Source organism: Sinocyclocheilus grahami, unplaced genomic scaffold, assembly GCF_001515645.1.
Source record: "Sinocyclocheilus grahami isolate Dianchi unplaced genomic scaffold, SAMN03320097.WGS_v1.1 scaffold100.1, whole genome shotgun sequence".
Classification (NCBI taxonomy): Eukaryota; Metazoa; Chordata; class Actinopteri; order Cypriniformes; family Cyprinidae; genus Sinocyclocheilus; species Sinocyclocheilus grahami.
This window is the reverse complement of record NW_015505279.1, coordinates 1,081,484-1,098,724: the sequence shown is the minus strand read 5'-3', so window position 1 is coordinate 1,098,724 and position 17,241 is coordinate 1,081,484. Positions and strand designations below refer to the sequence as shown.

At 40.4% G+C, this 17,241-nt stretch overlaps 1 protein-coding gene across 1 annotated transcript in view; it reads right to left on the bottom strand.

Annotated features, from left to right (window-relative positions):
- Window positions 1-15,080, bottom strand: part of LOC107588238 (integrin alpha-6-like) — a 28,892-nt gene extending 13,812 nt beyond the window's left edge. Inside the window, exons 1-8 of the mRNA XM_016276272.1 lie at window positions 14,823-15,080; window positions 3,392-3,519; window positions 3,109-3,188; window positions 2,717-2,978; window positions 1,546-1,677; window positions 1,237-1,450; window positions 947-1,140; window positions 755-849 (exon numbers count right to left, since the gene is read on the bottom strand). Of these exons, the coding sequence (XP_016131758.1) occupies window positions 755-849; window positions 947-1,140; window positions 1,237-1,450; window positions 1,546-1,677; window positions 2,717-2,978; window positions 3,109-3,188; window positions 3,392-3,519; window positions 14,823-15,004 (1,287 nt within the window). The 5' untranslated portion in view covers window positions 15,005-15,080. The remainder of the gene's footprint in view (window positions 1-754; window positions 850-946; window positions 1,141-1,236; window positions 1,451-1,545; window positions 1,678-2,716; window positions 2,979-3,108; window positions 3,189-3,391; window positions 3,520-14,822) is intronic.
- Between the last annotated feature and the right edge of the window lie 2,161 nt (window positions 15,081-17,241).

Sequence of the window (17,241 nt, the reverse complement as noted above, 5' to 3'; positions counted from 1 at the left end):
TCCCCAAATCCAGGTGTGAAAAACTTGTTGCATCTTTCCCAAAAAGACTCATGGCTGTATTAGATCAAAAGGGTGCTTCTACTAAATACTGAGCAAAGGGTCTGAATACTTAGGACCATGTGATATTTCAGTTTTTCTTTTTTAATAAATCTGCAAAAATGTCAACAATTCTGTGTTTTTCTGTCAATATGGGGTGCTGTGTGTACATTAATGAGGGAAAAAAAATAACTTAAATGAATTTAACAAATGGCTGCAATATAACAGAGTGAAAAATTTAAGGGGGTCTGAATACTTTCCGTACCCACTGTATATATGTATATGTATGTGTATATATATACATACAGTATGTACACACACACGCTATATATACAGTATACACACACACATATATATATATATATACTGTATGTACACACACATATATAGACACCATATATAAAAACTCTTATCTTGTATAAGTTCACAACAGAGTTACATCAGACAAAAACAAAGTAGAACCATAACCAAATTAGTTTAGATATACAATGAAATATCTAATGTATAAAATCAAGTAAGTATCTATTTTTTCGCCAATGTTTTATGCTGAAAATGGAAAACCTTTTAAAGAGGATAACACTGGAAAATGAGTCTCCTAGTCCCATTTATTCCTTTCGGTTCCACCAATATTTGATCCAAGTAATTTCTCACTGATATGTTCCATTAAAGCTGCAGACAGAAGAGCAAACCGAGAGACAGACAGTGGAGAGTGTCTAACCTGAGCTGGTGAGGCATTGATGCCGTCAGCAGATCCGTGGTAGATGTACACGCTACCAGACCCTGAGTCTGCGTAAGGAGCACCTACTGCAATATCTGAGATACAAGCGGGAAGAATATGAAATAACCTGAACAAGCCAAAAGAATTCATTATTTTGCATCCAAAGCTAAAAAATCAACTCCTGTATTTAACCTTCAAAAGAATCCAGATTAATGTCTCCAATGTTCTCCACAGCCAGTCCGAACATGGAGTCTTTCGTTCCATTCAGGCGAGTAGGAGCGACGTCCTTCCACCTTCCAGCCTTATTGATGTAAACGTACACGGCTCCACCCACTTCCTCATCTCTCTGGAAGAACTGCGGTGCACCAACCACAACGTCCTGCCAGCTGGAGCGACAATCAACACAGTTCAGCTGCCCATTCACGATCCACTCACTCATTTTCAGGAGTTACTTTATTTTCAACAGATCTTGTGTCGCCTACCCATCTCCATTCAGGTCCACCACAGCAACATCATATCCAAAGGAGGATGCAAGTCCTGGTCCTTCCAGAACGTGTTCAGGTGTGAGCGTGGTGGACACTTCGCCTTCCTTCCGCAGAAACACCACTGCACCGCTGTGATTGGCTCTCGGCGCTCCTGACACTATGATGAGTTTGCCTTTCTTTGTGATACTGTGGCCGGAATCTAGAGAGAATCCTGTACAAATGCGAGATTCAGTGTCACTTCAAAATACAATTACTGACCACAGCACACACAAACACAGATGCACTGTGCATTTTTCTCACACTCACCTAAGTAACTGTTAGCTGGTACTGGCACTAGATTTGGATCCAGCCGGTTCTCATCCCCGACCTCATAAGGACCATCATCAAACAAGCCCATTTCCAGCAGAGTGTTGTTCTTCTGTTCAACACGCACTATACCTAGAGAATGGATGTGATGGGGTGAGTGCTAAACAACAAGATTTTGGTGATACAGGAAAACAAATGATTGAATAATGGTTATTAGAAATGTGTATTTTATTTGTGCAAACCCATGTGAAAAAGAAGTGTGGTTAATTTTAAATCATTATTTGTAATAATCTTTTGTTGTGCTTTAAAGAAGTACACTTGGTTTGATGTGTTGACTAACATACTAAAGCACATGTAAAGACATTAGTATATATTATTAGTGTACTAAATGATTTTAATACATGACATACAAGTTTTAATGGAAATGACATACATGCTTGTCAATATATTCAGCAATATTACATAATTACTTCTATTGTCTTTGAAATATGGTTAAATTATGAAATTACATTAACTGCTTAGGTGTGTCAAGAAAAAAACTCTAAATTTAATACAAATAAACTATGATACATTTTAATTTAATTGCAATTAACACACAATTAAGTGTCTGAAAACATTACATCCAATTTGCACTTAAGTAAATTATTTCTGTAATAAGTACTTTTTTCACAATTGTGTGAATTAATAAAACGATGAATGAGAGCTGTTGCAGTGCTCCTCCTCGCCGGGGGGGGGGGGGGGTCCCCAATCATATAAAACATGTAAGTGAAACCACTGGCTATTTTTATGGATCAGTCCATCATAATAAATCAATTATAGCAGTATGAGGTGTCTGTGAGGTAAGACCTTGCCAAAGGTCAAAACAGTGATCTGTGAGTCACTTCTGCTCTGAGATGACACACCCAGACCACACACAGTCCATCTGACGCAGATTCTGCTTCTTTTTATACGTTTTCTGTTAAATAACCTGTACCTTTTAACTTTATGATGGACAGAAATTGTGATTATAAATCTGACACACATTTTCTGTTCTTTTTTAGTGTTTCGGAATGAACCAGACATTACTTATGGTCTTCAATACCTTACAGAATCTTATCCAGTGCATCTATGTGTGTGTGTGTTCATGCATAGCATACAGCATTTTATCTTTTGCATCAAATGTCTTTTCTACCTTTCCAGTTGTACGCGCCTGGTGCTCCAAAGATGACATAATGGTAGTCTTTAGTGAAGGTGGCGGCCAAGCCCTGCTGACAGGACCCGAATCTTTCATGACCCCTGGTGCGACCATCGCAGAATTTCCAGTTCCCCCCATCCTCGTCTGATTGGCTGTCGATGCTGAGGTCCTGACTGAGCATGTAGCAGCGTCCCGTGATGTCACGCGCCTCTTGGGGTGTATTGGGGAACAACAGACGCTGGTAGCGATGGGCACATATCTGAGACAGAAAGAAAGAAGCTAGAGTTGTGTGCTGATACTGTACGGTGTCAGATATTGTGTGATAAATAATAAAAGTAATGACACTGTAACTGGATGTCAGGTAATTGGTAGCAATGCTCTTGACGTACCACAATCTTGCCTCCAGGTCCTTGACTCTGAACAGTTACACCCATCCACTGGTTCTCCTTATTCTCCACACGAGCATCAACTGTGAGAGTCACCATGAACAGAAACCAAGTCATGATTAATTCAAGATCTATCAGAGAATCCTGGTACTGCTGACTCAGTGAGTATTGAAACCAATAAAACAACAAAAGAGCAGTCAGTAGACATCTACTGTACATGCCTGACTTTACATCTCATATGATATTGTCACATCTCTGGTACAATAACTTTTGTTTTTCTGCGCACCATCATTGTCAAAGTCCACTCGAGTGCAGTCATCGGGATGGGTGGTAATGTCACAGCTGTACAGCCCACCTGTGATGTTTGCTCCCTGATTGGATAAAGCCCTGGCTCTGGGAGCGCCAATCAACAATCTGCGCAAAGAAATAAATGAAAATAAAAGAAGTGAATCATTTTATTTTTTTCAGCAACTTAAAAAAAAAATGGCCAAATTTTACCCCAGCACTGCATGTATCCTGTGTGGAAAAAGGCAATCCCAGAATTCACTATGACAAGGTCAGTAAAACATAATGACAACACATAAAAGCACACATAAAAATGTATGTTGAAGTTCATTCAAATGAATGCTATGTATTTTTTGTACTTACTAGAATATTGCGGCAATGACATGCGAATATATGTAAATATATATGCAAATACATTGAATTAGGGGTGTCACAACATACCAGCATTGATGATACTTTATGAAAATTAACCATGGTTTTATTATAGTAAAAGTGTAGCAACCATGCTTTTTTGGGTTTTTTTTTTGGCATATTGATCACCATTTGTATAATCACAGTTTAACTACAAATACCATGTTTAAAATATGGTTGGTGTAGCAAAACCATGGTTAATTTTCATAAGGGGATAACTGTGATATATATATATATATATATATACAAAAATAAAATCAATATAAATTTGACTGTTTATTATGAATTATTATTATTATCATCAATTTCTATAATATCATTATCATGAATTCTATTGGCCATGATAATTATGTAGTGAAAATCTGATGTTGTAACAGCCTTAACTGGAATCATCTGTGAGCATTAAGCCACGGTCACACTAGACTTCGAGTACACAACATTTCTATGGATACTGCAACGGCTTTAATGCAAAGCTGCAATTCTGCAGATTTAAAGTTTGCATTCTTTTAATTCAGCTAAGAAGTCGTACGGCGTCAAACTTCTGTTGGTCAGACGTCTTCATGTGATATGAATTTGCAGGTCAGACTCAGAGTTCAATAAACTTTAACTTTGCAATGCAGTAAAATTCACATGAGCTTGTGCTTCCCGTTTCCAGCATTTGCATACGTATTAATTTAAGTAAATGCAACAAAAACTGTATGACCACCTCCTTTAGTTGAGTTTCTCATTAGCGCTTTAGGTAACGCTTTATTTTAAGATGTGTTTGTTACACATGCTACATGTACTTACTATTATAATAACAATTAATTATGCATAATTACATGCAAGTAACCCTAATCCTAACCCTAACCATATAGTAAGTACATGTAGTTAATTAATATTACTCAGTACTTGTATAATTACACTGTAACAAGGACACCTTAAAATAAAGTGTAACCGCGCTTTATTTTACAGTCCTGTTCCACATGTACATACTATGTATTTATTATAGTGATTACAATAACTGATAACTAGGTACTAATGCTGAACCTACCTCTAAACCTAACCTTAACCTATGTAGGAACCTTATATTACCCAGTACTTCCTTAGGTAAGTAAGTACATGTAAGTTCACATACTGTAAAATAAAGTGTAACCAGTTTCTCGAGGTTCACACGAGGAGCAATATATGCTACCATAGACGATTTTGGAACAGAGCCATAGATTGGTAGCAAGACTAAACACAGGAAAAACCTTTTACATTAATTATGCCGTAATTATCAGTCTTTCATAAATGAGACTGGGGCTTTCTGATGAAGAGGATCTGACAGATTATTTCATCAGCGGGTGTCTTCCTGTTTCCAACACCCATCAGCCAGCTGCACCAAATCAATTATTGACATACACACACTGCTGCCATCACACCAGAACAAAAGACACACATCGGAGTAGATTTGGGGAGAAACCCCAATAATGTGTCTTTTCTGAATCAACGTTGAAAAAAAATTAATATGAGATGCTGATAAATGAAGTGTTTCTGAGATCTCATGAGTCATGCAAGTGAAGTCAGTTATTGATTTCTTAAATATGTATTCAGTTTTTTTTCTCTCTTCAGACTTTACAAGCATGAATAGTGCTTGTAAAGTCTGAAGAGAGAAAAAAAACTGAATACATATTTAAGAAATCAATAACTGACTCACCCAAATATCTGCAATGTATCACACTACATAAATAAACCTCAGACTTATGACCATATAGTAATCTAATGGGTAACCAATCTCTTTTCCCACAATTCATTCCAGACACACCTTTCCTGAGAGAAGGACAATTCTTTCACTGCCTACTACCACAACTATAGTGGTTTGATTTTTTCAATGAATAGTCTTTTTTAATTATTTACTAGACAGATTTACAGTGAGTCAGCATGACATTGAGGCACACAGCGGCAGTTTGCTTAGCTTCACACACAGCGGTTCAGAACAACCGGAGTAGATTTGGGGAGAAACCCCAATAATGTGTCTTTTCTGAATCAACGTTGAAAAAAAATTAATATGAGATGCTGATAAATGAAGTGTTTCTGAGATCTCATGAGTCATGCAAGTGAAGTTGCACTTTTAATAACTGTTAATCAAAGCATGAATAGTGCTTGTAAAGTCTGAAGAGAGAAAAAAAACTGAATACATATTTAAGAAATCAATAACTGACTCACCCAAATATCTGCAATGTATCACACTACATAAATAAACCTCAGACTTATTATGACCATATAGTAATCTAATGGGTAACCAATCTCTTTTCCCACAATTCATTCCAGACACACCTTTCCTGAGAGAAGGACAATTCTTTCACTGCCTACTACCACAACTATAGTGGTTTGATTTTTTCAATGAATAGTCTTTTTTAATTATTTACTAGACAGATTTACAGTGAGTCAGCATGACATTGAGGCACACAGCGGCAGTTTGCTTAGCTTCACACACAGCGGTTCAGAACAACTGGCTCAGCAACTGTTATTCTGAAACGTTTCCAGAACATTCGTCTTATTTGACAACGCTTATGAATCAACTGTTCTGGGCACTTCAGTAAATAAAAAACTGAAAAACTTGGCTCTGTCAGACTTACAGTCAACACAGGGAACATACTGTAAGACTAATGAAGAAAAATAAATAAATACATTTGGCATCAATTTTTTTTTTCCAGGCAGGGTTTTATATGTGTTAGGGTTAGTGAGCATGTGTGTGTGTGTATCTGACTTCACTATATTAGAAAAAAATAACTGAAAAACGTCCTCATGAATGTCCATGAAACTATCACAGCTATGCACAAATACACTGCTTCAGACAAATAATCAGTTTAGCGGTTCATTATACCAAAAATATTGATGCTATTGATCAATCAGAATTATTCTCTGAGAAATTACCTAAATAATAAATAAACACAACCCAAGCTCACTGAAAAAAGTACCTGTGGTGAAATTTCAGCAAAATTATACTATGTTGTTGTCACGATGCACTACTGTGAGGAGCAAGGAACGCAGAGACGTAGGAGTAACTCAAACACTGGTCTTTAATAACACAAATCCAAGGGGTAACAAAGGGCAAGCAGGAGCACACACGAAGAACCACGTAGACATTCATAGAGTCTGGTTAAGTTCAGTGTAGTGAATGGTAGACCGGACGGTGAGTGACTGGAAGGAGCGTGCTGTTGAATGGTGACTTGATTGCAGACGACAGGTGCGGGGAATCAGAACTCAGGTGAGCGTTGTCTGGTGTAAGTTGTGGCTGGTGATTGTGGTGATTCGCTGACATTACCCCCTCCTCCAGGGGTGACTCCTGACGCCCTCAAGCGGCGATGACCACGGCCTCTGGGTGCGGGACAATTCGGATGGGTCCGATGGAACTCTTCTAGGAGTATGGGGTCAAGAACATCGTCCCAGACCACCCAGGATCTTTCCTCTGGTCCATACCCTTCCCAATCTTCCAGGTACTCCAGCCGGCCTCTCCGCCGCCACGAATCCTGAATATCCATGACCTGATAGATGGATGGCTGTTTTAGGATCTCTAGAGGAGGAGGTTCATCTGGTATCGTGGGTTCTTATGCAGAAGGAGAGAAGGGTTTAAGGAGGGACACGTAAAAAGTAGGGTGAATTCTGTACCTGGGTGGAAGTTGGAGCTGATAGGTGACCTCATTAATCTGCCTCTGTATCGGGAACGGACCGATGTAACGGGGACTCAGCTTCTTGCATGGCAGATCCCGAGTTTACAGCCATACCTTCTCTCCAGGCTGGTAAGTGGGAGTCGAGGAACGCCGGGCATCAGCAAAGGTTTTGTGCCTCCGCACTGCACGTTGAAGGTGGACATGAGCTGAGTACCACACTCTCTTGCTCGCTCGAAACCAGTATGCACTGGAAAGGCGTGAGTCTGGTGGAGTTTCATCGGAGGGAGTTTTGTGCATACATAATGCCCGAGTTCCTGGATCTTGCGCTCAGTCTGGCCGTAAGTCTGGGGATGATAACCGGAGGACAAGCTCACTGTGACCCCTAGCAGTCGAAAGAACACTTTCCAAATGTGGGAAATGAATGTCTGCTTGGATGTCCTTGTCGATGTTCCAAACAGTGGGGCTTACAATCAGGGCTGGAGGGAGAATTTGCTCAGTTTCTGAGGGTGAATCTTGTGAATGCATACATGACAATGCGTCCGCCTTACAGTTGCGATTGCCAGGCCGGTAAGTGATGGTGAAGTGAAACCTATTGAAGAACAGCGCCCAGCGGACTTGGTGAGGATTGAGTCTTTTTGCATCTCAGAGATATTGAAGGTTCTTGTGGTCAGTAACAAAGGTAAAGGGATTATTAGCTCCCTCCAGCCAGTGCCGCCACTCTTCCAGAGCCAGCTTAATAGCGAGTAGCTCTCTGTTACCAGTATCATAGTTTTGCTCCGCTAGGGTCAGTTTCTTGGAGTAGTATGCGCAAGTCTGGAGGCGTGGAGGCTCACCATACAGTTGTGACAACACGGCCCCAACTCCAGTGGAGGATGTGTCCACCTCCACCACAAACGGGACCTGAGGATCGGGATAACGAAGGATAGGGGCCGTGCTGAAGGCGGTCTTGAGCTGTGCGAAGGCTTCTTGGGCGCTGGAATTCCAGGACAGGGACTTGTGCTCACCTCGGAGCAAAGAGGTTAATGGGGCTGAGTGCAGACTAAAATCCTTAATGAAGCGACGATAGAAGTTCATGAATCTTAGGAAGCTCTGGAGCTCCTTCACCGACTGGGGACGGGTCCACTCCTTAATGGCCTTTACATTCCCCTGGTCCATCTGAATTCCTTCTTGGCCAATGACGTACCCAAGGATCTACACTGTGGGGCGGTGGAACTCGCACTTCTCCAGCTTCAGGTAGAGGGGGTGTTGGCGAAGCTTCCGGGGGACCAGCTTCACGTGATGGCAATGGTCGGCCAGGTTCCAGGAGTACAGTATATGAGTATATCATCGATGTAGACGATTACAAATTCATTGAGGAACTCCCGTAACATGAATCCCTGGAAGACGGACGGAGCATTGGAAAGGCCATAACGAGGTATTCGTTGTGGCCAGATGGGGTAATGAAGGCCATCTTCCATTCATTGTCTTCCCGGATTCGAACGAGGTTGTAGGCACTTCGCAGGTCCAGCTTGCAGAAGATGCGTGCCCCTCGGAGTTCCTCGAGAGCTGCTGGGACCAGGGGAAGTGGATAAGGATGCTTCACAGTCTGGGAGTTTAGCCCACGGTAATCAATACATGGCCTCAAGCCCCTGTCCTTTTTGCCCACGAAGAAGAAACTGGAAGCGGCTGTGGAAGGACGAATGAAACCCTGGGAAAGAGCCTCCTGGATGTATTCCTCCATAGCCTTGCGCTCCGGGATGGACAGGGAATACACTCGACCCTTGGGGAGTTTAGCTCCAGGCAGCAAGTCAATAGCGCAGTCTAATGGCCGATGAGGTGGTAGGTGAGAGGCAGCGTGCTTACTGAAAACATTCTGGAACGCCACATAATCAGATGGGACGGTGGGTGTTTCCAACAGCTCGGGACTTTTGATGTGAGTGGAAGCTATCTGAACTGTGCGAGGAGTTTGGGAAGGCTTAGGACGGGCCAAGATGCAGTGCTGATGGCAAAACTCGCTCCAGCGAGTTACCTCACACGAGTCCCATCTGATTTCTAGAGAATGGAGAATGAGCCAGGGGCGTCCCAGGATGATATCCACCGTGGGTTCCTCCAGTACCAGAAAGGTGATTTCCTCCTCATGCAGGTTGCCGATCTTGAGCCTCAGCGGTGGAGCTCTGAATTTAACCCGCCCATGCCCTAAAGGCAAAGTCCAGCCGCGAGGTTGCGAGCACGTTCAGTGGGAGTGAGCTGTGTGGAGTCCACCTGCATAGGCTCTGGTACTGGGGAACTGATGGCGGGTGCTGCAGACCGGTGGGCGGCTTCAGGAGCGTGGCAGACTGACAAGCGCTGGGCGATGCGATTGGCCCTTAACATGAAGTTCTTCAATCCAACATTGTCATCATAAATTGCCATCTGAGTGCGGATTCGGGGATTCAATCCCTGTCGATAAGCACTGAGAAGAGCTGCCTTGCTCCATCTTTCCAGCCCTGGCGCAGCCGCAGTAGTTGGTCTGATAGCCAAACACTTCCTTGAAATGGTTAGTAAACGCTTCATAGGAATTAATTATGAGGCTATTGGCGTTCCATATTGCTTTCGCCCACATTAATGCTCTGCTAGAAAGGAGAGAAATCAAAAAGGCTACCTTATTGCGCTCGGTCGAGAATTTCTGTGGCTGCATTTCAATAAATAACACTATAAATAGCACTATAAATACAATAAATAGAAGGAGAAAGCCGCCACACCCAGCTACGTCACCCGCATAGGAAGGAGGCATGGACATGGGACTGACAGAGGCAGTTTGAGGAGTTGCTGCTGGCGTGAGAGTGGTGCTGAGACTAACTGAGCTCACGCCGACAGAGATCAGCCAGCCTCAGGACTCACACTCGCTTTCAACCATTCGGCCCACACAAATCATCAACACAGAGAAAGACAAGTATGTCACCCATTGGACAAACACCATTCAAACCCAACACAAATTAGAAAGTTATTCAGAACTCAGGTGAGCGTGATCTGGTGTAAATTGTGGCGATTCGCTGACAGTTGTATGTTTTGTGACACATTCAAAATGAAATCTCCAGTGAACAGCATTTTATTACAGTGGTTGCTGTTCCTATGGTGGTAGTTCGGAAATTAAATGTCCACTGAGTGATGCTAATGCTCTCTTGCAAATAACATACCACCTACCCTAAACCTGACTGATAGTGTTGAGTAAATGTAAAATAAACACATTCAAAGCAACCATGCCATTTTAGCTTTCTTCCACAAATCTATGAGCTCTTTTATCTTGACTTATTCCATGTTTGAATACTGGATTCTCATTGGCTGGCAGGTATGCAGTAAAACCGTTTAATGCACAGGTATTTCCAAGTCAGTTAAATCACCATTCTATATTAATGCGTTTCTTTAATTGATGCACACTAACCAACACGCATCACTCGCACGCACACACATACACAGAGAGAGAGAGAGAGAGGTCAGAGATCGCTGATTGTGCTGCGCACACACACAAACTTGTTGTCAACGCTTCCCCGTGTTTTTCATTAATAAAATGGCCTAGATACTAGATCGCTACATTATATTCCCCAACAACTAGGTGGTAAAATAACAGTTTTTGAAGTAATTGTTTGTACAGAGAGACGCGGTTCCCACAGGTACAAATAACTGTTTTCTCTCTCTCTCTCTCTCTCCACTTGGCATCAGGCGGTTATATGCCTCCACATTGTGCATTTAAAATCCTTTAATGCATGGCTAGCCTTTGATTATCCCTTACTTGTGTGTCACAGGACTTTTACACGAGTGCTCTTCATCGCAAGTACACTGCTGTACCAGGTGAGCTACAGAGCAAGTTTACTTCATCAGAAAAGCCATATATATTGAGCTGGTTATTTGATCTCAAAATCCATTAGTTTACGAACCTTGCACTAAAAAGTGTTTTGAGGTCATAACACAGTACTGTGCAAGAAACCGTGCTAGAAATTAGTCTTTATTAATCAATGAAATCATAATTTGTGTGAAAAGGAATAAACGTTTTTGCCATTTTACTGACACATGGTCATTTCGGCTGGAAACCCCAGTGAACTGTATGTACAGTGTAACACTTTTACCCAGGATAGCAACAGCTTAATGGGGTATGTTTTTGGAGTTTTGCAAAAAAAATTGGGTAGAGGCACATCTTTCCAAGGAGACTATTTTGAGTAAATAAAATATTGAACAGACAAACAATTTTATTAGCTTTCTAGTAGGCCCTTGTAGAGCTTACTTGTAACTCTTACTATGATAATACATTACAGCAAATAGTTGGAATCCATTCCCACGAAGATGGGGCAGGTGGACTGTAAGATTTGGAAAGGTCCAGGGTCACAACACCCCTCAATCATGGTTGGGAAATTCAACACATATCTGATGGACAACACTAGGAATGGCATGCCAGAGCTGGAGTTTTAGTGCTCAACACTATGATCTCTACATGGGAAACAGGCCAGCCATTATGGTGTTGAGAGGTTTCATCTGTGCACCCAGTGCCCCTTAATCTACTTTCCATGGTGAGTCTGTTCAGATCAGCATGTAGGCTGGCTGTGGGAACACAGGAGACCACCAGTGGCTTACTATACTGGGACACTAGACCATACAGATGAATGAAATGACTTAACATCATACAACATTTACTACAATGAATTTTTTTTTTTTACCTACCATCATGCATCATGTAAAAAAGAAATGGCTGAAAACAAAATGGCACAAGTGGCACACTTGATGTGGAGTTCACTCTTGTGGCCTTCACTCATGTTCATCCTTGAAGTCCATGCAGGTTGTCCCATTTGTTATTTTTAACTTCCAAAAGTGTGCTAGTCAATTATGGTTTCACAGGGGTAAAAAACAAAACAATAAATAACTGTAGTTAGTCTGGAACTTTACAGGAAACTATGGTTAACATGCTAAATAGTTCTGGGGATTGTTCCTTTGTTGTGTTTATGCTGACTGAGGGAGTTCATGAAAACAGCATCTTATTGTTTTGCTATTGTCATTGGGTATTTGCCTCCTGGTCTTCAGAATCACAAAAAGGGTTGAGGAGACTGGCCTTGGGTGATTATTGGACTGAGCGACTAATGACTGAGACAAATCATTAAAGTTGTGGAGAATGTGGCCAGTCAACCTGACACTCGCCGTTTCCAACCAACATAAGAAAGGACAAAAGAGCTCATTAGAGAAATGATGGGAAAACAGCATTTAACTTAAAAAGCCACAGAATGTTGCCCTGTCTTATTTTCAGGCTTGAAAGGCAATTCATTGTTCTGAGAAAAATGTGAGTTTGATTAGTCTAAGCATGTCATTGTTGACAGTAAGAGGGTTTGTTTAATCAGGGTCACTAGGTTTATAGTCTGACTGAGCAAAATTTTTGTTTTTTTGCAAGACACAAAAAAAGCTATGTGCAGAGTGCATATCTATGATTATCTACTCAATCATTTAAACAGGTTTATTTTGTATAGAAAACATAAATACTAATTCCAATTCAAATTACATGTTAAATTCAGGCAGTTGTTAAGCTAGGCAATAATGTAATGTACAAAATATAAGCATTCTGCTTTTTCCTTTATTTTATTTTCCTTTATTATTATTTATTATGTTATTTTATTATCTTATTTTAATTTTTTTTATTTTTTTTTTTATTTTATCATTTGACCCAACGTCTGTGTTTGTGTTTGAGTTCACATAGATAGACAAACCGCAGCACTTATAATTAACAAGAGTAAACTGACAGTGGCCAGTGTGTGTTTTTACTCTTTATACCCACAGCTGGCTGCAATCTGTCACTTACATACTGTACAGTTGCTTCATCTCTGCAGGAAAAACTTTTGTGCTACTAAAACTGCTTAGCGATTTACAATTAACACTCCAGTGTAAGGATGGAGAGTTTGACCAAAGTCTTTTAATAGCAAGCGCAGTATGAACAATTATATATCACAGTAATGGTAGTTACCTTTGCTGGACATTCAATCTAAGATTTCTTTCTTTAAATACTTCAAACATGAAAGGATCTTTTTTGGTTTTTGACTTCATGATGCAAATACAAAAGATTATACATAAGATATGAGTCAGTTTTGGCATCAGTGTAAAAAATGATTCAATTGATTGAAAAAAAAATCAATTTATAAAACAGCTGTCATATTTCTACAGTCTCACTGTAAATATATTCATCCCGCGCACCCTTGTCTGATGAGTCAGCTAATACCTGTTTCAGATTGCTGCTTCATCACTGAAGGGGAGAAATGCCCAGACTCAGCTGTCTCTGCTCGTCACTTTAGTCATGCAGACCTTTCCATCTTTCCATTAGAAAATATACCACAGCCATAACCTTTCTCTAATTCTGTTACACAGTCCAAAAGCATCCGTGCCAAAGCTGCAGCAGCTGCTGTGTGTCTCAAACACTGCTCATAGAGAGTTCATACAGAAATTAGTCTTTGTTCAAAATGATCCAGCAGTGCAATCGCTGCAGTTGTCTGAGATGAGCTACACTGACAAAGCTTGATTGTGCCAGGCTTCTTGTGTTGGGTCTTGCGCTGGGTTGTGATGGGTGTGTCTGGTTAAATTGGATTGTCTTGTGAGATGTTACGTGTGTGTGTTGTATTATGTTGGGGTGTTTGTGTTCATGTTTGGGGTTTGATGTAATTCTTTAAGGTAGGGATGGGTCACTATACTCAATTAATTGGCTAGGCAACAACTTACTAGTTGAATTAGGGCTGTGCAATAAATTGAAAAAAAAAGAAAGAAATCATGATATGGCTTAGTGTGATTACAACATTGCAAAGGCTTTGATTTAATTAAATACATATGCGCTTAAATATATATACACTGTAAAAAAATTCCGTAAAATTTACGGTAAAAAAACGGCAGCTGTGGAGGTAAGGGATGGATCCTTTGCTGAATCTAAAATGCTGAATATAACCACCGAAGAACAAATACTTTTAAGATCAGACTTTGCGATATTGCTCTTTGAATTCTTTCAGTGTGAAAAGCCATTGTCCACTGGAGACTTGTCGCATCACGTCGGGTATTGTTAAGTTGTCTGTAAGTAAGCAGAAGCCTCTTCAAGCAGCATGCCTTCCCCCACATGCCGCAGCTCAATACCGATGAGTGCTGGACGATTGATGGGCTGATCACCAGACGATCACTAACATTTCAGCATTCAAAAAAAAAGGTGTAATTCTTTATGAACTGTTAGACTATGAAACGCATCGTTTCATGTTCTTATAGAGGAGACAGAAGTAACACAACTGTTTAAAAATGAACGGGGCGCAGGTGCAGGATGAACGGAAGATGAAGGGGATCTGGAGCGCCTAAAGCGCGCATCTGCCCAGACTCCCGACCGGTCAATAATCGCAACGCTGTTCAATAACCGATTCTACTCACATTCTTTTATCATACGGCTGGAGCTGCCGGTGCAAGGCGAGAGAGAATCCAAAGAGGCTGCCCGGTTGACCGTTCTTCCTAAGGACGTTTTGCGTGTCCAGGTTAAATGCACTTGTAGAAGTCCATATGAGCAATGACAAAACGCACAGGTTCCGAGAGAGCCCCTCGTCAAAGAGCCCCATTGCCTCTAATTAATATGGTTGTATGAATATAGCCCTTGTTTGCGGTAGTTCCCGCAGCACTGAGAGGACAGCAGCCGTAATCTGCACTGCACTGCGCTCAATAAGAGAGAGAGAGAGAGAGAGAGAGACCCCTCGCCCCTCCTCTCTCGCTCCTGTCCCCTCAGCGCCCTACGTCACTTTTGAAAGATGGGATGGGATGAGTCTCACCCGGTCTATATCATAGTGTTTGTCATATACATGCATTTTGATCTTGTTAATAAATTTAAAAAAAAGTCTCACCCGGTCTCACCCCATCCACGCGGATGCAATTTATGAACACTGTGTCATCAAGTTGCTTGAATTTATTGTCAAAGTTACTATTCATAGGCGAAATATGTGCGCTTACACATTCTGGGTATTCATTTAGATCTTGGAAAATGAATGACATCTTTAGATAATTAAATTAGAAAAATTAAAAATATAATATACGGCACTCTAAAAAATGCTGGGTTAAATACAACCCAGTGCTGGGTACTTTTAGAACAGCATTTTTTTTGAGTGTGTATGTATGCATATCATTCAAATGTATTGTGTAAGTTCTCTGTGATATACAGCGGTGGTTGGTCACAGATCTCTGTCTGCACTCACGCACTGGTAGCCTTCTGCCACTGCTCATTTGCATATTGCTTATTGCAAGTTGAGTACTGATGTACATCATCAATGGCCTTTGTCAAAAAATATTATATTGGATAATTACTGATGACTAATTACTAGGGTAGAATTGTGCATTGAGGGCACACAAATGCACACTCACTTCGAAAAACTAAAATACAGCTTAGTGGACTTCACTGTCAAACTCTCACAATGAGCATTAGAATATCTTTTTTCCAAAAATATGATTTCTTTAACTGTAAGACTGGACTAAAGCTGCCATATAGTTATCATTACAATTTCACCCATTTATATACTGTATGTGCAAGTGGCAATGTCTCTGGAATACTTGGGGCCAGTTGCATAAAATTAGCCTCTATGTTAAAATACATAGAGTATATATAGATTAATTTTCTGGACTTTTTTTTCTCATTTTGTCTCTCATAGTTGAGGTATACCTATGATGAAAATGACAGGCCTCTCTCATCTTTTTAAGTGGGAGAACTTGCACAATTGGTGGCTGACTAAATACTTTTTTGCCCCACTGTATATATATATATGACCAGTCTTAAAGTAAATAAATAAATAAAAACTAACTTGTAAGACTAGTCTAATCCTTACAGTATATGTAACCTATTCTATTCTAGTTTTTCATGACTTAAATCTGTAAAATCTGCACTACAGAATCCTAAAAGGTTTACGATTTAGATTGGTCTTAAAACAAAATAAAAGAAGATTATAATTTAATTATAGAGGAATAGAAAACAACAACAAAAAGGCCCAACATGCACTACTGTGCATAGGCTACGCTACACAAAAATCCTTTAATCTGTGTTAGGTAAGGTCTGTTTATGTAATTTCTCTGATAGAAAATAAAGACAAATTCAGTTTACTATGCGACTGCGGGGCGCACTTGCGGTGTAGACAGTCTAGTGGATTAGGCTAATGACAGCATTCTTGGTTTGTTGCATTGAGTTGTTCACTTGCACTGTAGAGGGCTGTTAGTCTACCGCATCTGAATGATTTTTAGATTTAAGGAAAGAGCGGTCACTGATAGGGCTAAAATGTAAGATGCGCTTGTGTCAGGCCGGAGAGAAGCATTGATCCCGTGCTGTCCATATGGACGGTTAGTCGATCAAGTGTGAACCAAATAATGTGATCCTGATAAACCAGAGCACACAGCTGATAGTCAAGAACTGTGGAGATGATTACAGTACACTGAACCGTTCAAAAATACATGTTTTGTTTTAAAGAATGTAAAATGCAGTGTTAATATTAATAATATTATATATGTATATTTCTCTTTCTCTAAAACATGAATCTTTGTTTATTCCAGACACCCAATACTTCGTATCTAAAATCATATTTAGGCAGGCCATTATGGATGAAGTATGTAATTGCAAAAATTGCTATTTTAACTCCCAAATTTGCTTTATATCTGTAAACATATTGGCAGGGAGTATATACTAACTTAATTATTGTTTGAATATATTTGCTAGTCCACCACTAAAATCCCATTAGTCTGTGATGCTGCACTTAACCTATGCAGATTATAATATTTTTATTTGGAAAAACTCTTCCTGGCAATGAAACAATGTGAGATCACA